This window comes from Astatotilapia calliptera, chromosome 12 (assembly GCF_900246225.1).
Source record: "Astatotilapia calliptera chromosome 12, fAstCal1.2, whole genome shotgun sequence".
NCBI lineage: Eukaryota > Metazoa > Chordata > Actinopteri > Cichliformes > Cichlidae > Astatotilapia > Astatotilapia calliptera.
In genome coordinates, this window is record NC_039313.1 from 36,957,664 (window position 1) to 36,980,668 (window position 23,005).

The 23,005-nt window shown below is 45.9% G+C and overlaps 1 protein-coding gene across 3 annotated transcripts in view; it reads left to right on the forward strand.

Annotated features, from left to right (window-relative positions):
- Window positions 1-19,780, forward strand: part of LOC113033551 (nucleus accumbens-associated protein 2-like) — a 29,065-nt gene extending 9,285 nt beyond the window's left edge. For 2 of the 3 annotated variants that reach the window (XM_026187466.1, XM_026187467.1), the window contains exons 2-10: window positions 2,799-3,016; window positions 9,072-9,783; window positions 9,914-10,134; window positions 10,349-10,453; window positions 10,812-11,071; window positions 13,094-13,270; window positions 13,363-13,468; window positions 18,337-18,434; window positions 18,845-19,780. In XM_026187466.1, the coding sequence (XP_026043251.1) occupies window positions 9,343-9,783; window positions 9,914-10,134; window positions 10,349-10,453; window positions 10,812-11,071; window positions 13,094-13,270; window positions 13,363-13,468; window positions 18,337-18,434; window positions 18,845-19,473 (2,037 nt within the window). In that variant the 5' untranslated portion in view covers window positions 2,799-3,016; window positions 9,072-9,342 and the 3' untranslated portion in view covers window positions 19,474-19,780. The remainder of the gene's footprint in view (window positions 1-2,798; window positions 3,017-9,071; window positions 9,784-9,913; window positions 10,135-10,348; window positions 10,454-10,811; window positions 11,072-13,093; window positions 13,271-13,362; window positions 13,469-18,336; window positions 18,435-18,844) is intronic. The other variant, XM_026187469.1, reaches the window with a different exon arrangement.
- The last annotated feature ends 3,225 nt before the right edge of the window (window positions 19,781-23,005 follow it).

A 23,005-nucleotide genomic window follows, 5' to 3' on the forward strand; every position in this document is an offset into this window, starting at 1 on the left:
AGACAGCACAGCTGAAAAACACAAACAACAACAAATTAAAATATTACCCAATAAAATATCGGTTTTATTAAACCATTCAAAATCACAAAACTAAAACAAACACTCAATATACCTACAATATTGATCAGTTTGTGATCATGTTTCTGACTTCTCAGAGTTCAACTGTAAGTAGTTGTCACCAAGCCACTGTTCAATGGAAGCTAAACATTTAATTAAAGAGGACAGTTTGTGGACTTCCATCGGCTTAAAAGAGCAATAGAGCTGAATATCATCAGCATAGAAGTGATAAGACACCTCAGGGAACTGCCTAATTATAAGTCCAAGAGGTAACATGTACAAAAGAAAAAGAATAGGACCCAGAACTGAACCCTGCGGTACCCCAAATGTCAGATCTTTAGAATGTGACATAAACCGATTCGCAAAAACACTAAAAGATCTGTTGGAGAGGTATGACTGAAACCACTTCAAAGCCAGACCGGACTGTCCCGGAGCCTGTTAATCAGGATGGTATGGTCAATGGTGTCAAAGGCAGATGTCAAGTCCAACAAAACCATGACTGAGGATGCTCCGGAGTCAGCTGACATCATAATGTCACTAGAGACTTTAAGTAATGCGGTTTCTGTTGAGTGACTTTTACGGAAACCTGACTGAAATTTGTCATAAATTTCATGTTTTTCTAAAAAAGTGGTAAGTTGATCTGCAACTGCTTTTTCCAGAATTTTCGATGATAATGGAAGCTTAGAGATATTTATATTTATATTTCCCAGTGTTGTGTCATGTTTACTTGTGTTTAGAGTTTTGGCACAATGAGCGAAGTTTTGCAAAATGTGTTCAAGCAACGGGCAAAAACTGCAATGACTAACCTCTTATTTTGGATGGATTATCTCAGTTGTTCTCCTGACTGAAGTTTGGTCCGTTTACAGCATCCTGCCATGTGATTGCATTTGTCCCTAACCATCAGGAACCCTCACGTTAACTTTTATTGAGTGGAAAAAAGTTAGCGTTCATCCTTCAGCTTCACTGTGCTAATGTTATGCTAACATAGCTGTGTAGCTAGCCACCACGCACATGATATACCAGCTAGCCCAACTTCAGTAACCCTACAAACGTCACTGCTGTTTAGTTTCCTGTCTTCATTTATGTTGGAAGTGATAGCAGAGCTGTACGTTTTAATTTTTTCAGAAATCTCTCAGTCAGAACATGCTATATCATGTTTAGGTAACTAGCGAAACTAGTGAGCTAACTTCCGCTAGCTTCCTGCTAACTTCTAACGCCGTTAAATGTAATAAATTCTGTTTTCATGGATGCCTGGATGTTAAACTTAACTGTTACACCTGGTAAAGCAGCAACGCTGATCGTTTTATTAAAGATAAAAGAATTTAGACAGTTTTTAACTCTCAGTGATGCTGCAGTGTTCGTTTGGCTTTGGGACCTGAAGCGGACGGAGTTTAGGACCCAGATTACTCCCAGATTTACGAGCACCTTAGTCCGACAAATACGGCAATAACGACGGCCCGTTTGCATTTTGTACAAAAAAATGTACTTTGTCGTGTATCTGACGGACAAACACCAAACCAGTTCCACATCGCTGAAGTTGCAGCATTTTTACAAACCAATTCTGGTTCATCTGTTTCACTCAACGATCCGCTTTCCCCCTTCTCATTCTCCGTTACCACCATGCTTTTTCGGCCACGTGCGCATGTGCATTTTACCCATATTCTATCGCGATATTTCATTTTTTTATTGATGCCTAACATTGCACCGGTAATACCGTGAACAGTATAATATGGCCCAGCCCTACTAGTGACACATTGGTGTCGGGACACAGTGAGGTTTTAAAGACATGCTGCTTGTGAGCAGAGCTGTTACAGAGCTGGAGACACTGAGAACAAGCAGTTGGAGTTTTTCTAAGAACTGCAGCACAAAGATGAGACCCTCGACCAATGCTGGAGACCACAGAGGTCTGAAGGTGACCCTTTGTAGGGATGAGGACCAAACAATGTCCTCACAGTGCAGGAAAGTCCTCAGCAGGGCAGATTTCAACCACGATATGTCTACATAAACACAGAAAGACATGAACAAACACACGCACACACACAGAGCTACTGTACGAATCCTTATTTAGCCTTAGCACCCCCTCCTCTTCCTCCTCCCCCTCCCTCACACATTCAGCATCCACCCACCCATTAAACACAGACACCAGCCCTGTCTGTCTCTCTACAGTAGCTGTCTCTCTCTCGTGTTAGAAACTGTAAGTGTTGATGGAAGCTGAGGCTGCAAAACTGCTGCTTTGTGTTTGTGTGTGCTGGTGTGACTATTGCTTTGAGGACCAAGCACGGCTGTTTCACCATCAGAGCGAGGACCCTTTGGCCTCTGTGTGTCACGCTCCTTTAAAGGGCTGTGTGATTGTTCAAACTTTGTTTGGGGGTCAGGATCAGGGGCTGTGGGTGGCTGTACATACAGCAGATGTCCTCACAGAGACAGCGATATAAACGTGTGTGTGTCAGCCTGGCACACAGTCGCAGTATGCACGCTATGTACTCGGCATGCCAACTCAGCCTCAGCACTGCAATGCAGCGCTGTGCATTTGGCCAAGTCATGCCACACACACACACACACGCGCACACACACACACACACTGACACACACACACACACATGTGCAGTGATGTGTGTGTGACAGTGTGTGTGACAGCCTACATGTGTGTTTTTAGCGAGTTTTCATGAGTAATGTTCAACCTTGCAGTGTGTTCTATGTAATGCATGCTCGCCCGCCCCTCTCTCTCTCGTCCTCTGCAGGGCAGTTAGCCGCATTAGCTCCCTCGCTGTCCTCAGATGACTCCTCCTCCTCCTCGGCTGTCTGCTGTGTCTCTGCCTCCCCCTCCTCCCTCCCCCCCTCCTGTGACACACCAGACGATGCGTTGACTGAGCGCAGGAGAAGAAGAAAACCTCTCCCAGCCAGCCGTCCTGCCTGCTGCATGGAGGAGAAGCAGAGGAGGAAGAGGAGCAGAGAGGAGGTAAGGAGGTGTCTCACTGTCTGACATCCGTCCTCCACTGGCTGTCTCTCTGCTGTCTGTCTGTCCCGGCACTCTGAAACTGTCTGTTTAACCTGTCTGTCTGTCGCGCTGTCAAACTCTGTTCCTCACTCTGAGCTGTCTGTCTGTCTGCTGCTCCGTAAACAACAAAAACACTGAGCTCAACTCTGAGAACCACTCACCTGGAATCAGCTGTAGCAGACTGTCCCGAACTCTGCCGGACTACAGTGGACTGTGCAGGACTCGGCTGGGTGGTAACAGACTGTCCTGAGCTCCTGTCCACTGGGGACGATTCTGCTGGACTGCAGGTGACTGTCCTGAACTGTAGAGGACTATAGAGGACCCTGCAGGGTTGTAGTGAGCCGTAGAGTGCCTGGCTGGACTTCAGCACAATATTCTGAACTGTAGTGGTCTGCAGAGGACTTGGTTGACTTTAGCAGAGTATAGAGGAGTCTGCTGGATTGTAGATGACTGTAGTGGACATTAGTGGACTGTACTGGACCCTGCTGGGTTGTAGTGAGCCGTAGAGTGCCTGGCTGGACTTCAGCACAATATTCTGAACTGTAGTGGTCTGCAGAGGACTTGGTTGACTTTAGCAGAGTATAGAGGAGTCTGCTGGATTGTAGATGACTGTAGTGGACATTAGTGGACTGTACTGGACCCTGCTGGGTTGTAGTGAGCCGTAGAGTGCCTGGCTGGACTTCAGCACAATATTCTGAACTGTAGTGGTCTGCAGAGGACTTGGTTGACTTTAGCAGAGTATAGAGGAGTCTGCTGGATTGTGGACATTAGTGGACTGTACTGGACCCTGCTGGGTTGTAGTGGGGTGCGGTGGACTTGGTTGGACGGTAGGGGACTCTGTTGGACTTTGGTAGACTGTCCTAAAATGTAGTGGACTATAACAGACTGTGTGGGATTCTGATAGACTACAGGAGAACTTCCTTGACGATGGATTGCAGAGGACTCTTCTGGACTTTAGCAGACTATACTGAACTGAAGTGGTCTGTAAAGGACTTGGTTGGACTGTAGTTGACTCTCATGCACCATAGGGACCGGTTCTGGACTACAGTGGACTGTGCTGGATTCTACATGACTATAGTGGACCATAGTGGGCTGTACAAGGATCTGCTGGACTGTAGCACTGCAGAGGGCTCTGTTGGACTTGAGCAGACTATGCTGGGCTGTTTGAACTGTAGTGGAGTTTGCTGGACTTTAGCTGAGTATGTTGGACTATACTGGACCACAGGTCTGGGTCTGGGTCCATGTCTCTGGCCATTATTTATTTATAGTGAGTTCATGGATGATTATGTCAAAACTGCACACAGAGTTCTGCTCCCTGAGTTTAGTCTTTCAGGCAAAATCATGCAGGAGAAGCTTTGAAAGCCCCTCATTGGACACAGACTTTAGCTTTCTTGTCTTTAAGAACGCAAACGTCATCGTGTTATCACATGAAAATAAAACCCTCCGAAACACAAGGTGTCACTGTGAGGCTGTCCCAGCACTGACACGCATTCAGCTTTACATCTCTGCAGCAGCGTGGAACTTTCTGTGGAGATGATATTAGACACAACACATATGCTTTTACATTTCATCATGTTTAGCCTGGAGGACAGCAGACACTTTGAACTGGAACATAAAGAACATCAGCTTTTCTCTCACTAAAGGACAAACACTGCTTCAGGATTAGGGATGGGTATTGATGAGATTTTCACGATTCCGATTCCATTTTCGATTCTGTTTAACGATTCGATTCTTTATCGATTCTTTTGAAAAAAGGAGGACACTAAGGTCGATTAGCTTAGAGCTTTGTTTTATATCTTCTCTTTGAACAAGGTAGAAATTTAGGAGTAACATGGCCTTACAAACCCAGCAGTGAGATCTTAAGAGATCCACAGCCTACGGCTCTTCAATGGGGTGTCACAGGGTCCCCGGGGAAAACATTGTAAATGTAAAATAATAAAATAAATATTCTTCTGTAGCAATAACAAAGTATACCATAAATTATTCTGTAGCAATTACACAAGAATATCCAGTAATGTTCCTGCCTACAATTAAACACATTCACTTACTGAAAATCATCTGCTGTGGCAAATGGGTGCAAGCCTTTGACCACAAACTGAGTCACTGCTGGGTGACGTTCGTCTATCCCGGCCTGAAAGGAGACGCTACCGGTAGCCTGCAGCGAGAACTGCCAGCATCTGAGCCAGACTCTGTCTCTCTCATCATGGTCACTAAATGCACAGTAATGGTTTTGTAATAAGGCAGATCGCGCTAACATAATATGCACTGTTAGCTGATTATTTACCTGCCGCATTAACGGGAGAGGACGTGCAAACGTTACCGCTGCTGCTGGGCTGAGATTCACGAGTCGAGCGGAATTAAAAACACGACATTCATTTAAGGTCATCGTGTGTTTTGTGAGCAAATGCTTTTGCATATTCGTAGTGTTTCCTCCCTTAAATGAAATATCTACTTTGCAAGTATTGCAAGTTGCCCTGTTGTCATCGGTTCTCATAAAGTATAACCAAACTTTTGAGCGTTTGAGCCGCTTAGGCGCCGTGTTTCCTGCCAGGTAAATGACGCTCCGCAACGTGGTGACGTCATTCGGGGCGACTGGAATCGATAAGGGAATCGTTTGCAAAAATGGCAAACACTTCCAAGGAATTGAAACAGTGGGAACCGGTTCTCAACAAGAACCGGGTTTCGATACCCATCTCTATTCAGGATCTTCAATTCAGTTGATATAGAGCCAGTTCATAATAACAGTCGGCTCAAGGTGACGTCTCAAAGCTACACTTCAGAGTAACAAGTTACATTGTTTCTCTGTATTCCCAACGTTTTTGGAAAGCTGAGAAACAAAAACAATTTAGAACAAACTTTAAATTAATAAGTTCGTTAAATGATCTCTGACTTGACCAAAGTCTGGTTAGTGGCAGAAGCGAATGAGTGTTTTTACCATTTAGCCTAAAACATTACACCAAAGGAAACACGTGAGGAAACTGATGCTGAACACATCTGATTGTGCACATTTCATTCATGCACTAAACAAATGTTCCCATCTTTTTGTTAAAATCGGTACAATTTTAAAGGTTTCATACAGGGTGTCATCTGCATATACACACACCATCCATTCTTTATGTAACAACAGTGGATCTGGTACTGATCCCTGTGGAACACCAGAACAAAACACCTTCAGCTGAAAGTCAGCTGCAGTTTGAATGAAACACTTTCCATGTAAATATAGTTTCTTACTGACAGCTTGAGTCACAGCGGTCCCTCGTTTATTGCAGGAGTTACGTTCTAAAAATAACCCGCAATAGGTGAAGTAGCAGCTTTATGTTTTACAATGATTATAGATGTTTTAAGGCTGTAAAACCCCTCACTACACACTTTCACACATTTCTCTCTTGTTTAAACACAAAGTTCAGACCTTTGTAGAAAAATAAGTTGAGTATTATAGAATGAAACCGAAGATCAAACCCTGTTTTCAGGTCCAGAACACGGGAGTAGAGCAGCTGTCAGAGAATTCAACATCAATGGATCAATGGTACGGAAGTAGAGGAAGCAAGAAGAATGAGTTGAGTAAAGTTTGACTGTTTTGTTTCGCTTAATGTGCCTTATAGTCCGAAAAATACGGTAACTTCTAACTTCCTTTAGCATTAAGCAGAAGTCCAACTTTCTGTGCGACAGTTAGCATCTTCCTCTGCCTTTGGGTGCTACCACAGGAGCCTCTGACGGTGCAAAATGTTTCATCGACATTGTTGTGTTTGCTGGGGAGAAAACTTACAAACATACAGCACAGCAATTCAGAGTCACACTGCTAGTGATCGAAGATTTATGTAAATTTGACAAGCTGAACGCGTGCTGTACTGTACAGGAGACACAGCATGGAGGAGATTGACAGTGGTCTGCAGCCAATCAGGATGCAGAACACAATGCGCTGTAAGAAAAACAAAACAAAATAAAAAATAAAAAGCAAAGTTGCACAAAAAAAATCTGGTAAACAGCGAGGCCGCAAAAGGCGAACCGCGTTATAGCGAGGGACCAGTGTACTTCATGGTTAATAAATACAACCTCTGGCAGCTCATACATGGCCATCAGAGCAGAGAAGCAAGGATTTCCTTTTCACCGACTCGTTCGTCTAATGGCTTTGTTGTTGAATTTATTTCCAAATTAAATGTTTTCCAACTAATGAAGAGATATGAGACAAGTTCAGGCAACAAACAAGAAAAGAGAAGAAAACAGGGAGTAACAAATGCTTGAACTGCAAAGCTGTTTCATTAGTTCAGATTCATTCAGAATAGCAGAAGTGTGATTTTGGAAGTAATCCCAAAGGACGTCCCGTCTGTAGATGCAAAGTCATATAAAGTTTGAACAAAGATGCAACTTTTCAAACAGCGCGTCCCTTCTCTCAGCCCACCTGCCGTAGCTTTGCCCACACGTTGGCATCACTTTACTGTAAATGCAGCGTTTCTGATTCGTGCTCAAAGCTGACTGAAGGTAAACCCTTAAATCGCTACACTGTTCACTACAGTGACTGATTTTAAAACAACCAGAATTTCCAAACTAAAGGCAAAACAGGAAAAATAAAACCCTCCGTGGCTTCACAACTGCCACTGACATGACCTGATCACGTTTGTCAGTAATGATACGTCATCCTCTCTGAATCGTTTGGTTCAGAAACAACGGCCCTGTGATGGAGACGCGCTCAGCACACCATTCGCGCTGTGGCTCCTCCTCCCGGCGTGCCGAGGTGCCTCACCTCAAATATTTCTGACCGAACCCTCTTGTGAGACACTCACTGTCTTTCCACAGACGCCAGCCGAAGCGGTCGCGATGCCCCTCGTCCGTCAGGCCGACCCGGCTCGATGACTCACCCGTGAATGCATTTCCTTACAAAGCCTCCATGTTTGTGAGACTTTAGCTCAGTGTGTTAGACACTGATGCGTCAGACTGAACGCTGCCTCCTGATCACATGACTCTCAGCAAACACCTCTGTCTGCACGTCACCTGTTTATTTACCCACACCTCCACGTCACAGACAAACAGCTTTGAGCGTGACCTAGAGATCCAACCACTCAACAGAAACTAAATGCAGCTTCATTGAAAAGGTCGCGAGACAAAGAATCATCAGTCATAACTAAAAACACTGAATTCCCCAGAAACCAACCATAGCGTGGCTTTCTGAGATGATGTCACTTTGGCGTTTGTCACTCTCTGATCACCTGATGACGCCACAGTGACATCATAATACAAAAACTGTATTTTCAAGCTTCAGCGTCAGCATTTGAGCCACCGCCATGTTGTTTTTTCAATCCAGAGGTGACCACATCTGGGTGACAGAGCAGAGTGGTCAGTGATGATACCGGCAACATCCAATCAAAATCCTCAAATTTCTCTAAACTGAAGCTCCGCCTTCTTAGTAAAGGTGAAGAGCTCAATTTTTAGCCATATTTAATTTGAATATTGAACACTTTGACATTTACTATACAAAATAAAAAGATAAGTTCTTTACACTGAAGTCAAAGACTCTTCGAGCAGACACCTCGGCTCCTCTCTGCAAACATTATTTAAAAGTCTGACCACTCGTTTTGGGTCTAAATCTTACCTGAGCGATAATAAAGCTTCATGAACTTGGACTAGAACCTGTGGTCAGTTCGACTTTTTCTCTCTGCACTCAGACTTACAATGAAAACAAAACTGAAAGGAATATTTATCTCCAACGTGTTTTTTAAACAGACTCGATGAAACGGCTGTTCGATCCTTTAATGGGTTTAAATAAAGTTATCTCAGGTTTGAATGGGTGCACCTGATGTTTCTGACGCCCTGTGTTTGAGCGCGCTCAGTGTTTTTGTTTGTTGGACTCTAGAGGCGCGCCGCAGGAGACGTTCGGCTGTCTGCAGCAGGTTGGAGGTTTTCCTGTTGCCCTGTTGGCGAGCAGGCGTGGGTTAAACGTGTCCTCGGTTTGTTCTGTGGGCACGTGAGACGCCGTGAGGGTTTGACCTCTCCTCCTTTTGTCTCCCTTTCTACATTTCAGCTGTTTCTCTGGACCGAGCTGATCTGCATCTTAATGATTGACCACCTCCTTCTCAACCTGAACCCCCCGCCTCCTTGCTGACCTTTGACCTCACTGTTTGTTCTGCACCAGCATTATGGACCTCAGACTTTTTGGAGGAACTTTCTGCAGCATCCCCGACACCTAAACGCCCCGCTGTCTGCATCCGTCAGCCCAGCTCTGGCTCATCAGGACCGTCATCAAACCGCCGTCCACTTCCCGTTGCGACCTCAGCGAGCCGACGACCACCACCATGTCGGAGGGGCTGCTACAGGTGGAGATCCCCGACTTCGGCAGCAGCGTGTTGGGCAGCCTGAACGAGCAGCGGCTGCTGGGTCACTACTGCGACGTCTCCATCCTGGTGCAGGGTCAGGCCTTCAAGGCGCACCGGGCTGTCCTCGCTGCCTCCTCGCTCTACTTCAGAGACCTGTTCAGCTCTGCGGCCGACTCCTCCTCTTCCTCTGACTCCTCCTCCCAGGCGGTGTTCGAGCTCCCGTCCTCAGTGACGCCGATGTGTTTCCAGCAGATTCTGTCCTTCTGCTACACGGGGCGCCTCAGCATGGCGGCCAGCGAGCAGCTGGTGCTCATGTACACCGCCGGGTACCTGCAGATCCAGAACATTGTGGAGCGCGGTATGGAGCTGATGATGATGAAGGCTTCCTCTGCCTCCTCACCGCTCTGCTGTGACTCACAGGTGGGTCTAAACAGAGGTTAGTGGGAGACAGCAGCATCTAGTGGACATCAGGAGAACTGCAGCTGCCACAGGAGACTGTTTATGTGTTTTTCTTCTCTTTGTAACTGTATTTAAACGTTTGTGTTTACAGACAACCTCAGCAGACGAGCTCGGGGGCTTTGACACTCAGACGGCCCAGCAGCAGCAGCAGCAGCACGGCGCCCCCCAGCTGCAGGAAGTGAGTCCAGACCAGCCGGCGTTGAGCCCCGAGGAGCTGCTGCTCGCCGTCAGCAGGATCAAACAGGAGCGAGCTGACACGCCTCCTGCAGAGGAGGCCGGAGGAGCAGCAGGAACAGGAGGAGAGGAGACCAGGTGAGGAAATGGCTCAGAAATGTTTTCTCAGTGTTGGAAAGATTATTCCAAACCGAGTCAGAGATGTCTGCCCAGTCCAGACGCAGAGGGTGGAGGACCGCCCACCTGTTCAGTAACCAGACGGAAAGAACAGATGATGCTTTATGTGTGTGTCATACATGATGTATTTATCTCGTATCACACGCTTATTTAACGTCTGCATGGATGACTGCAGGAAATCTTCAGGGAGAATTCCCACACGTGCTCTCCAGGCCTCTCTCACCTCGGATGGGACGACTTCCTGCGCTGCTGAACTGAGCTGTGGATCCAACACTTCACTGTAATGGAAGCAATGGGGGAGACAGTGTGGCACAAACACACCCACTTCATTCAGGAGATGACAGGGGGGAGGGTCTACTTTGTGAATGATGAGCCGATGACCAATGAGGGTGCAGGGTCACAAAGTGGATAGATCCATCTTTTATATTGTCAGGTTTTTGCCTGACTAACTCTACGTATGAAGTTTGATATTGTGTATGAGGCGACCTGGATTAAATATACCTTTGTACCTGTGACTGATCCCTGAGATTTGAATCCCAGATAAATGGATCCCACCCTCAGCTGTGTACCCGGGACCAGTGCTTGGACCTTGATGAAGGTTTGTGATGTCATTCTTCTCCTGCTGGTTCTCTCCTCAGAGTGGACATTGCAGCAGAGCTCCAGTCCTCCAGGAGCACGGCTTTGTGTTACCTGAGTGCAGGTGGAGGGCTGGTTCCGGGTCTGCAGTCCTACCTGCTGGCAGGCGGGGGTCGCTCCAGTCCAGGAGGATCCAGTCTCCCCACAGACTCTCCCCCATCCCACCCACCCACCGAGGAAGAGCTGGAGGAAGATTACTACAGCAACGCTGTACACCCCGGACTCTATCAGCACATCTACGGACACCCCGGAAACCCCTACAGTGAGTATTTATCCACCACCCAAATCAATATCAATTATACATCACAAAATAACAAGAACAGCTCCTCACGGTGGTTTATATTGTAAGGTAAGCAGCCTATAATAATGCAGAGAAACCCCAACAATCACATGACCCCCTATGAGCAAGCAGTTGGTGACAGACTGGGATAGGCTCCAGCCCTGCGCCACCCTGAGAGAAATAAGAGGAAGAGAATGGATGGATGCAGTAAAACGTTGGACCATGGGCGACCGTGGCTCAGGGGATTGGGAAGCGTATCTGTAACCGGAAGGTCGCCGGTTCGATCCCCGGTCTCTCTGTCCTGGTCGTTGTGTCCTTGGGCAAGACACCTTACCCTGCCGCCTACTGGTGTTGGCCAGAGGGGCCGATGGCGTGATAGGGCAGCCTCGCTTCTGTCAGTCTGCCCCAGGGCAGCTGTGGCTACAACCGTAGCTTGCCTCCACAAGTGTGTGAATGAATAGTGGCATTGTAAAACGTTGGAGTTCAGTTTAATACCTCATGTAAAACAAAAAGGCAGTAATTGATAACAGAAGTCACACGGCCACTTCCTTTGAAAGATATGCAAAACATTTTCTTTTTTATTCAAATAGCATCCTGTAAACAGGGGCTCCGGTTACCCAGTTCTCCTGTTTCCAAGGATATGTTTGCTGCCCTGAACTGATTCAAGCACGTCTGTAGTTCATTTTTGGTCACTGACCATTTCAAAGTGATTAGAGAGAACCCCCCCTACAAAAGCATTTGAGCCAGCCATGCTGAGGAGAAATGACACATGCTAAATAAGTTGTTGTCTTGAGTTAGCAGGGCCTACGCTACCTTCTGCACCGGCTACAGGGGCCTGACTAGCTACGGGTGTTTCAAGGATGCCGGAGTCTCCAATTCAGTGATCCTGGCCTCCAGAGCTCCAGACAGGCTGCATTTATTACAAGTATCATTATGGCTAAAGGAGGCTGAGGAGTACCGGTAACTGAACAAAGTGCAGGAGGAACGGGTGAAGAGGCCATGCTAGCGAGTCAGCTACAAGCTAAGCTAAGCTAGCAAATCCTTAAAGACAAAGTGAGTGAGGGGCCGAGCAGCGAAGACACACAGGACACAGGAGAAATGTCTCCAAAGTGGGATTTTTCTTATTTTATCCTCTAAAAAATTTAAAAAGACAAAGTTCAAAATAGAATTAATGGGCCCGTAAAAGAGGTCAGCTAAATATAACTCTACTCAAAAAGCGACGTACAGAAACGTAACTACCCAAACAAAGGAGACACAACTTAACTCACAAACTGACCTAAACACAAACACACAGCAGGGTAACCTTTACGGGGTTTGGCCAAACCGTTTACACACAACAGGGGAAACAGAACAAACACCAATACTAACTAGACACAAAACAGCATTAAACCTAAAACAGTCGTGTTGCTGACAAGCACATGGGTGGTCCCGCTGGTCACACCGTTTACCCAGACAGGAAACACCTCCCCAAACCAGGTAACTCAAAGAAACAAAAACATAATTAACATAAAAGAATATATTTAGAAACCCCACACAGTGCTAATATGTGCACTTTATAATATCACTGTTAGGTTTAAGTTTAGAAATGAATGAATAATATGACTGAAATACATGTTTACCTGCAAACCAGACTAATGAGGTGAGTGTGTGGACTGATTTCAGCCATCACACAGTCACTGACACTGTAAGGATGATGTGTGTGTGAATATGTGAAGATTACACTATGAAGTAAGACGTTAGAGGGGGTTAAGGTTTTGGGTCCTTTTGTCTTAACAGGACGATTACCATGGTGACGATGTAAACGTCATCCTGTGGGTTCTCTGCCTTTTTGCTCGTTTTCTATGTTTTTAATGTCACTTCATTGACTCCCCAACAGGACTTGTTAACCTTCAGCTCATACAGGCCCCACTGATGTCACATATTAACTCAAACAGGTGAGTTTTGGTCATTTTACTTCCTGGGATTCCTGACACTCGCTCCCCTCCCTGTTTCTCATTGGTTCAGTCCAAGAGAAGATGGAGATGCTCCCCCTCCCATTGGCTAATGAGCGTCGGCCCTGCGTGCTGGTTGGTCGGGACAACATGGCACTTCCCGCCAGTCTGATCAGTCAGATTGGGTATCGGTGCCACCCGTCACTCTACACCGAGGGAGACCCAGGAGAGAAGGTGGAGCTGGTGGCAGGTAGGACAACAGAACACCTGTCCAACTGTATCTCAGACACCTGTAACCCAGCGTCATGTGACACACGCTCCCCTCTGTGTTTGTGTGTTCAGGTTCAGGTGTGTTCATGACCCGAGGTCAGCTGATGAACTGTCACCTGTGTGCTGGAGTCAAACATAAGGTGCTGCTCAGGAGGCTGCTAGCAACCTTCTTTGACAGGTGAGCTCTTACCTGGGTGAGTCACATGGATGCAGCAGCTTAGTTTACAGAAAACATAAAAGTTGTGGTGCCGTGTGGCTGGTTTAACTAAACCAGGATTAGGAACTAAAGGTAAGTTTGTTGAATCCAGGTATTTGATTTTCCTGTTAAAGTTTAAAGAATCAAACATTTATTTTTTCTGTTTTTAGGTACCTTACATATCTGATGAAAGTTTTAAAAGTATTGCTACAAACATGAGATTACTTTGAGTTTCATGAGTTGCTGGTGTTTCCTCAGCACAGATGGACAGAAGTGTTTATGAAATCATTGATGAGCTGATGCTACGCGGGGATTTCCTGATGTTTTACTTTATGCATCAAGCAAAAATCAAATTCTATGCAACAGTCTCTGACTGGAAGAAATGTGTTTAACATTTAAACTTGGGCTGGGCGATATGGCCTAAAATTCATATCGCGATCAGTGTTGGTCAAGTTACTTGAAAAAAGTAATCAGTAACTAATTACTGATTACTTCCCCCAAAAAGTAATCCCATTACTTTACTGATTACTTATTTTCAAAAGTAATTAATTACTTAGTTACTTTTTAAAAACACGATTTACAACCTGAAGAGGTGATAAAGCGATAGATCTTTCAGCCCAATTCTACTTTTTCTGCATAATCCATCATACAAAATGTAATCAAATGGAAAAGTGTCTTTTTAAAACTTGTTTTATTAGTTTTAATCTTTTAACTTTATGCATCAAGCAAAGATTTAATTATCTGCAACATTCTCTGACTGGAAGAAATTAGTTTAACATTTAAACCTATTTTCTGCACATTCCAGCACATAAAATAAAATATTTGTTGTGTTTACACTCAGTCTTTCAAATAGATGCAAGTAAAACACAGCAGAAAATAAATAAAGTCAAAGACTCAGCGGTCCTGTTGCTCTATTTTCACCTGTAAAGCAGGAGTGGGGTAGGCGGAGGGTTACCCTGGTGCAGGTGTGCCGCGGTCAGTGGAAGAATCCGCGAGTTTCTCTGTGAGTTTCCCATTACGTCGTAGCTACTCGGTGCTTGTTGGAAGTTTAGGGGTTTTTTCGCTGTAAAAAGAAGTTTTCTTCCCACGCACAGCGGACGCTAATGTTTTTGTCACTTTTTATGGAATCAAACTCAAAGTAAGGTCAGTACTTCCACGCTTTAAACGCTGCACGCTCACACTCTCTCTGCACTCGATATGTGATCCATTGTTGATCTGCACACAGCTGTTGTCACGAACGTCGCACTCGCTTACGTCACTGTCATGAGACATTCTCGCAAAAAATCACGGCTTTAGTAACGCAGTAACGCAGCGTTCCTACGGGAAAGTAACGGTAATCTAATTACCGCTTTTTCGATAGTAATCCCTTACTTTACTCGTTACTTGAAAAAAGTAATCAGATTACAGTAACGCGTTACTGCCCATCTCTGATCGCGATATAACTTGAAGCACATGCAGTAACGATATATATCACGATATATTCTTTTCTTCTGTATAACGCATTTTCCACACTATAAGGACTTAAAATCCTTTAATTTTCTTAAAAATAGAGAGTGTGCCTTATGTATGAATTCTGGTTGTGCTTACTGACCTCTAACCGATTTGGGCAGAAATCTGTTAAAAATGTTTTAGTACAACTTTGATAAGCTGCACTGTTTGATGGCTCGTCAGAGCATTACGCTGCCGTAGGGAGGAGCTTCACGGAGTAATCTGGGTCCAAAACTCCGTCATCTTCAGGTCCCAAAGTCAAACGAACACTGAGAGTTAAAAACTGTCTAAATTCTTTCATCTTTAATTAAATCATCAGCGTTGCTGCTTTACCAGGTGTAACAATTAATTTTAACATCCATGAAAACAGAATTTATTAAATTTAACGGAGTTAGAAGTTAGCAGGAAGTTAGCTCGCTAGTTTCCACCTAAACATTTCATACCATGTTCTGACTGAGATTTTTGAAACTAATTCAAACGTACAGCTCTGCTACCACTTCCAACATAAATGAAGACAGAAAACTAAACAGCAGTGGCGTTTGTAGGGTTACTGAAGTTGGACTACCTGGTATATGATGTTGTGCTACGTGATTGCTAGCGACACAGCTATGTTAGCATAACATTAGCACAGTGAAGCTGGAGGGTGAACTTTTTTCCACTCGATAAAAGTTAACGTGAGGGATTCTGGTGGTCAGGGACAAATGCAATCGCATAGCAGGATGCTGTACACGGGCCAAACTTCAGTCAGGAGAACAACTGAGATTATTCATCCACAATACGAGGTTAGTCATTAATATACTGCAACAACATGGGAATAGAACAGCTGCAGAGAATTCAGCATTAATGAATCAATGTTACAGAAGTGGAGGAAGCGCAGTTTTTGGCTTTCCCCATATTTCAAAAGTGCTTCATCTCTTTGCTGTGACTGTCGGCATAATTTGCAGATGATAATGGTTGTAGCCGCTGCAATGCTTTCGACCAAAACAGGCGCAGCTTGATGACATCACCAACATGCGCTATCGCGATAGAGCGGTATAGTCAAAATCTCTATCGTTGGCCAAATTTATATCGTTTCTATCGTATATCGTTTCTATTGCCCACTCCTAATTTAAACCTATGTTGTGCATATTCCAGCATATAAAATAAAATCATGTTCAGTGTCAGGTTGTTTTCTGAACACCATGCTGCCAGCTTCAGGACTTCCTCTCTGTAGGCTGCCTCGTCTCCCTTTGAGATGAGTCCGTGGTGTCATCAGCAAACTTGATGATGAGATTGTTGTTGTGGGTCGAACTGCAGTCGTGGGTGTAGAGAGAATACAGGAGGGGGCTCAGCACACAGCCCTGTGGGGAGCCGGTGCTCAGTGTGCGAGTGGAGGAGAGATGGGGGTGGAGCCTCACAGTCTGGGGCCGGTTTGTGAGAAAGTCCTTTATCCAGGCACATGTGGGGGGAGGGAGGCCAAGAGTGACCAGTTTGATGATGAGGATGAAGGCTGGATGAAGGCTGAGCTGTAGTCTACAAAGAGCAGTCGGATGTAGCTCTGCCGCTGTTCCAGGTGACTCAGCACAGCATGGAGGGCGATGGCGATGGCGTCTTCTGTGGATCTGTTCGTGCAGTATGCAAACTGGTGGGGGTCAGATTCTGGGGGGAGGTAGTCCTGGATGTGCTGAAGGACTAGTCTCTCAAAGCATTACATGATCACCAGCATGAGGGCCACAGGGCGGTAATCGTTCAGGCTGGTGATGGGAGACTTCTTCGGCACTGGGATGATTGTGGCTGATTTTAGACAGGATGGGATGGCTGCTTGATCCAGTGAGAGGTTGAAGAGTCTGGTGAAGATGAGGGTGAGCTGGTGGCCACACGCTCTTAGCACCTTCCCAGGTACTCCGCCTGGACCGATCGCCTTCCTGGGGTTCACTGCTAGGAGCACACGTCTGACATCGTGCTCCGTTACAGTGAGTGGAGCGGTGCAGGAAGGTGAGGATGAGGATGGGAGCAGGGCTGAGGCAGATGAGCGCTGCTGTTGTGGTGTTTCATAGCGGGCGAAGAAGCTGTTTACTTCCTCTGCCAGCTGCACACTCAGGTTTTCTGCTTTCACATCCTCTGTGGTTGATGATGTCTTGTGCCACACCTCCCGTGTGTTGGTGCTGGACAGCTGGGACTTGCAGCTTCCTTTATGGTCTGTCTTAGCTTTTTTGATTCCCCTTTTCAGGTCAGCTCGAGCAGCCATGTACAGAGCTCTGTCACCTGACCTGAAGGCGGCGTCACAGTTTTTGAGGAGTGATCGGACCTCGCTGGTCATCCAGGGTTTTTGGATTGTATAATCCAGTTTTGAGTTCCCTTCCCAGACGCCTTAACGCCCACTCACATCCTGGGCCATCTGACCTCAGGAATTCGCATGATAAGGTGGGGCCAGGTTTCACAATGAACACACCCGAAACTCTGGCTGATTGGGACCCACGCCCAGTTTCACACCTTGGCTCAGGCGATTAGAGGATCATCAGGGGTCCTTTTGTCCCTCTGTGGGGGGAAACTCCCACTAGGTTTATATCTGGGACTCTCCACCATTTGACCTTAGAACTGAAGAAGCTTCTCGGATGAGAGGTGAAACGTCTTCAAGCAACTTAAAGAAGTCCAGACGCTTTTCTTTGCAAGCTCCTTTGACTACGATGACCTGGATGACTGAGAACCTTCACAGACATATGGTCCAGTCCAGGGCCTGGCACTGTGTCTGGGGGGGGGGGGGGGCGTAGGCTGGGGAGAGCAGGAGAGAGAGGTGGTCCGACTGGCCGATGTGGGGGAGGGGCAAGGCTCTATATGCATGCTTGATGTTGGAGTAAATATGATCTAGTGTTCTCTCCCCTGGTGGGACATTTGACGTCCTGACAAACCTTTGGGAGTCACCTGTAATTATGTTCGATGTTTAAGAACTTCCCCCCCATGAGCCCTGAGGCCCACAGTAATGTTAGAGCGCACCTGCTGATGTTTCATTGACATACAAATGCCTTTGAAAGGCGTTTTTACGCCGACGTCGTTAATGACCATGTGAACTGATGGATGACCCGTGTGTCACGCGTGGATGAATGTCTGGATTTGTCCTGATGTGTGTCGATGTGAAACCTGATGGTCAGAAACTCACGTTTATCAATCAGTCATATTTATGTGCCTCTAAAACGCTTATCGACCCAGACGCTGTGACATCATCAGACACCATGTGGCCCGGGGCTGTATGAGATCTTCCAGAAGCTTCTGACAGTCGGCAGCAGCTGCTTTACATAACAGCTCAGTCACACGTCTCGGAGTGGGAGGGGGAGGGGAACCTACAGCTGGTATAGGTGCTGATTGGGTTGTTATGGTTTCCATAGAAACACGCTGGCCAATAGCTGCGGGACAGGGATCCGCTCCTCCACCAATGATCCGAGCCGGAAGCCCCTGGACAACCGAGTGTTAAACACTGTCAAACGTAAGACACACACAGACGCGCCGGTTCAGCTATCTTAGTGAGGACCTTCATTGACATAATGGTTTCCCTAGCCCCTTACCCTAACCATTAAAAATGAATGCCTAACCCTAACTCTTACCCTAAACCTAAACATAACCTAATTGTAACCCTGACACTAAAACCACAGTTTGAGCTTCAAAAATGCCTTTAAATTTGGGAGGACCGGTGTGTGTCCTCGATGTTTGTGTTCTCTGACTGTTGGTTCTCACAAGTATAGTAGAATGCAGATTTCGGTCCTCACAAAGATAGCTAGACAGGAACACATGGACACTCACACACACACACACACACACTGTGAGTCATGATTTCTGCCTTTTATTGTATTTTAAAAAGTATTGAGATTCTCCCCCCCCCCCCTCCCTCCTCCTCAGTGTACTGTCAGAACTTTGCTCCTAACTTTAAGGAGAGCGAGATGAACGTCATTGCAGCCGACATGTGCACCAACGCCCGCAGAGTCCGCAAACGTTGGCTCCCAAAGATCCAGTCTCTCCTCCCCGAGGGCCTCCCCACCTCTGCAACCTCCCACCCCCGTAAGGGTAAGAAAGGAGGAGCAGGTGGAGGAGGTGGGAGTCAGGGGGCAGAGTCGGTGGCACAGTCCAGTGGAAGCCCCTTTGAGCTGGACCTGCGGCAGCTCAGCGCATCCTACCTCGGCCTGGAGGCCCCGCTGTATGCTGAGCGGCGCGAGAGGGAGGCAGCAGGGGAGAGGGAGAAGGAGGCCCCAGCCACCCTCCTGCCTCACCTGCAGTTTGCTGGGTCCCGTGGAGGAGGAGGGGCCAGCGGGGGGCAAGTGGAGGAGGGAATGATGGGAGGTGAGGCGGAGGGGGACGGGAGGCTACAGACTGAACAACCGCCAGACCTCCCCCTCTCCCTATCCTCCTCCTCCTCTTCCTCCTCATCCTCCTCACACCCTTCCCCCCAGCCTGCGGAGCCCGCCCCTCCTCACAGGGCATTGGCTGACACAGATGAGCGAGGGGTGGAGCCTCTGGAAGACAGCCAATAAGCTTTCTAATGCATCTGCCTACCTGTATGTAAATAACACAATAGCTACCTGTCCCCCCACCCGTCTGTCTGTCTGTCCTCTCGTCCGTCTACCTGTGTGTTCCCCTACCTCACTACCTGTCCACCTGTCTACCTCTCTGCCCCGTCTGTCTGACTACCTGTCTGTCTGCTCGGCTCTGCTGCATGCTAACAGCCTCCTGCAGTCCAGCACACAGGCCCATAGCAACAGGACTGATGATGATGATGATGATGATGACGATGATGATTATACTCACTCTGATAACAACAATAAAGCTTCTTGATAATCAGATCTGCTGTTTCTGTTTGATTTGTGCACCAAACAAAGTTTCCAGAAGTTCAGAGGGAACCGATATGCTAACACTACAAAGAGCTGCTAAAACAATACGCTAGAAGAGTAAAAAGACACGTTTATACACAACACATGCTGAAATAGTACAGATGTATTTGAAAACTACAGAAAATAGTTAAAGACTACAAAAATCAATAAAGTACCACAAAGTAATGTTAAAAAAGAACCAAAGCACAAGAAATATTAATACTACTGTAAAATGCCAAAAGATTACAAATGTACAGAAAATACTTAAATAATTAAAATACTCTAAAGAAATGTAAAAAAAAAAGATAAAAGATGACCAAAATACTAAATGACTAGGAGATTCAAAAATGCTATATATGTAAAAAAAAAAAATTGTGTATGTTTCTGTTCTGTGTCCTGTGTGCTGTTTGTTTGTTTGTATATGTGTTTTTCTTGCTGCTGTTACAACCAAATTTCCCCTTGTGGGACAGTTAAAGGATTATTCTGTTCTATTCTATTTAAAATAGTAATAATCTACAAGACATGCTAAAACACTGAAAACAAATCCTAGAAGAAAACATGCTAATAAACAACAAAAAGCTAAAAGACGAAAAATATATGTTAAATATGTGCTGGGGCGATCGTGGCTGAAGAGCTAGCGGTTCGTCTTGTAATCGGAAGGTTGCCGGTTTGAGCCCCGGCTCGGACAGTCTCGGTCGTTGTGTCCTTGGGTGAGACACTTCACCCGTTGCCTACTGGTGGTGGTCAGAGGGCCCGGTGGCGCCAGTGTCCGGCAGCCTCGCCTCTGTCAGTGCACCCCAGGGTGGCTGTGGCTACAATGTAGCTGCCATCACCAGTGTGTGGATGGTGCTTTGGGGTCCTTAGGGACTACGCAAAGCGCTATACAGATACAGGCCATTTACCATTTAAAATACTGTAAAGAAATATGATTAAACTATACAGAAAAAATATAAAGAAAGACTATAAAAAATAAAATAAAAAAACAAAAAATGGGGCTGACATTAGAAAAGGCCAAATGTCCACAAAGAAAGCCATAATGGTGAAGAAATGCAAAATATGCACAAAATACTATAAGACTACAAAACACTACAAATATTATAAAGAAATACGAGAATGCTACAAAGAAATGTTAACAAACAAACACAGAGAAAGACAAGAGTAACACGTTTTATATAGTACTACCAGGAAATGTGACAAAAGATTATAGAAACACTAAAGTCTTCCAAACAATAATGCACAATAAAAAATAGCCACGCCTGGGATTGACTCTGCATGAGTACATATGATCCTGACAGGGTCACTGAGTGTGTGGCAAAGACATTCACAGTCTTTGTGTCGGTTCTGCAAACTCTACGACTTCTTTTACTGCACTTTTCTGCTCTGAGCAGCCAAGGCGCTTTCTATTACAAGCTCATTCATTCAGGCTCTCTCTCTCGCACACATCATTACAACACACACACACTCAAGAAAGGTAACATCCATCCATCCATCCATTCGCTTCCGCTTATCCTTTTCAGGGTCGCGGGGGGCGCTGGAGCCTATCCCAGCTGTCATAGGGCAAGAGGCGGGGTACACCCTGGACAGGTCGCCAGTCTGTCGCAGGGCCAACACACAGGGACAGACAACCATTCGCACTCACATTCACTTCCACATTCACAGCTAGTGGCAATTTGGATTATCCAATTAACCTATCCCCACAAGCTGCATGTCTTTGGACGGTGGGAGGAAGCCGGAGTACCCGGAGAGAACCCACGCAAACACGGGGAGAACATGCAAACTCCACACAGAAAGACCCCGGCCTGATGGTGGAATTGAACTCAGGACCTTCTTGCTGTGCGGCAACAGTGCTAACCACCGTGCCACCGTGCTGCCTAAAGGTAACATATTACTCATTATTTTTCTTAGAAGTAATACAGTGGATTACTTAATTACTGCTCCGAGAAAGTAATTTGCTATAATATTCATTACATTACTCATTACTCAGTAAAATGACCCAAAACTCATTATTTGATAATTATAGTTCTAAACAATATAAACCTGAGAGTACAGTCCCACACACTGATCTCTATCCTAATGAGGACACACACACACAATCTTTAAGTTAGTTGTTACATACAAACAAAGCAAAGATGAGAAGACTTCAAAGCGGTCGTCACGGTGATCCTACTGTAGAAACAGGTAGAACCAGGCTGCAGCCTGACTGCCTTTGTCCAGGCTCTGGCTGCTGGACTTGGGTCTGCATACTTCATCATCACTCTGACTTTTTGGCTAGCGGTGTGTTAGCCTGTTTCCACGTGCCATCACGCTTGTTCTTTTCTGCAATAAAAATAAAAGTCAGGTCTATGGCGTCACTTCTTGAAAGTTACCACGCCACCATTGTCCTCCTCCCACACAAACTGAAATCAGCTGACTTCAGCAGGACTTTAATGTAATTACTAACTTTATGTTACTAAAAAATGTGATTACAGTAACAAGTTACTTTGTAATTGGTTCTGACACTCACAGATGACAGAGTCACCTACATGTTGAGGAAGGACGCGAGTAAATCGTGACGACTCACCCTGAGTGTTGAAATCAAAAAGCGTGCCCAGATGTTTATACTGATGGCCAAAAATACAGACTGTAGAGCTTATTTCACATCACGGGCCACAAACAGCCCACTTTCAGTCTTTACAGAAAAGATTCTGCTATCACCAAATTTGATGTCCTCCTTTACGTTTTCCAAAGCCACCAGCAGGCTGGATCTTTGTCGGGGTATTCTGGGCCCCGGGCTTCTGTTTCACACCCCTGCTGTGGGAATGACCTCGGTGCTGTCTTAGATAATACTGTCAGCTCCAGAGAGAACCTCAAGAGACCGAGTAATAATAAATAGTCCTAATAAAAAAGATGTTTGTAGACATGCTGACGAAACGTGGTCTGTACGTCCCACTGAGTGCAGTGATCAGTGTCTCTGTTGCTGGTCTCAGGTAGATGAGACACCTTTGATCGTGCTGCTCCTCCACCTTCAAAGAGGTTTGTTTAACTTTTTGCTGTGGACACATGAGCACTGAGTTTCTAAAGGAAGCTCTGCCTTCATTCCGGACATTACAGGATGACTCGGCTCTACAGCATCGCCTCTGGTCTTTGGTGGAGGTCCCAGCTTTGTCCCAGCTTGTGTTCAGTGTCTGAAGGACTGGCATGAACATCATTCTGCAGG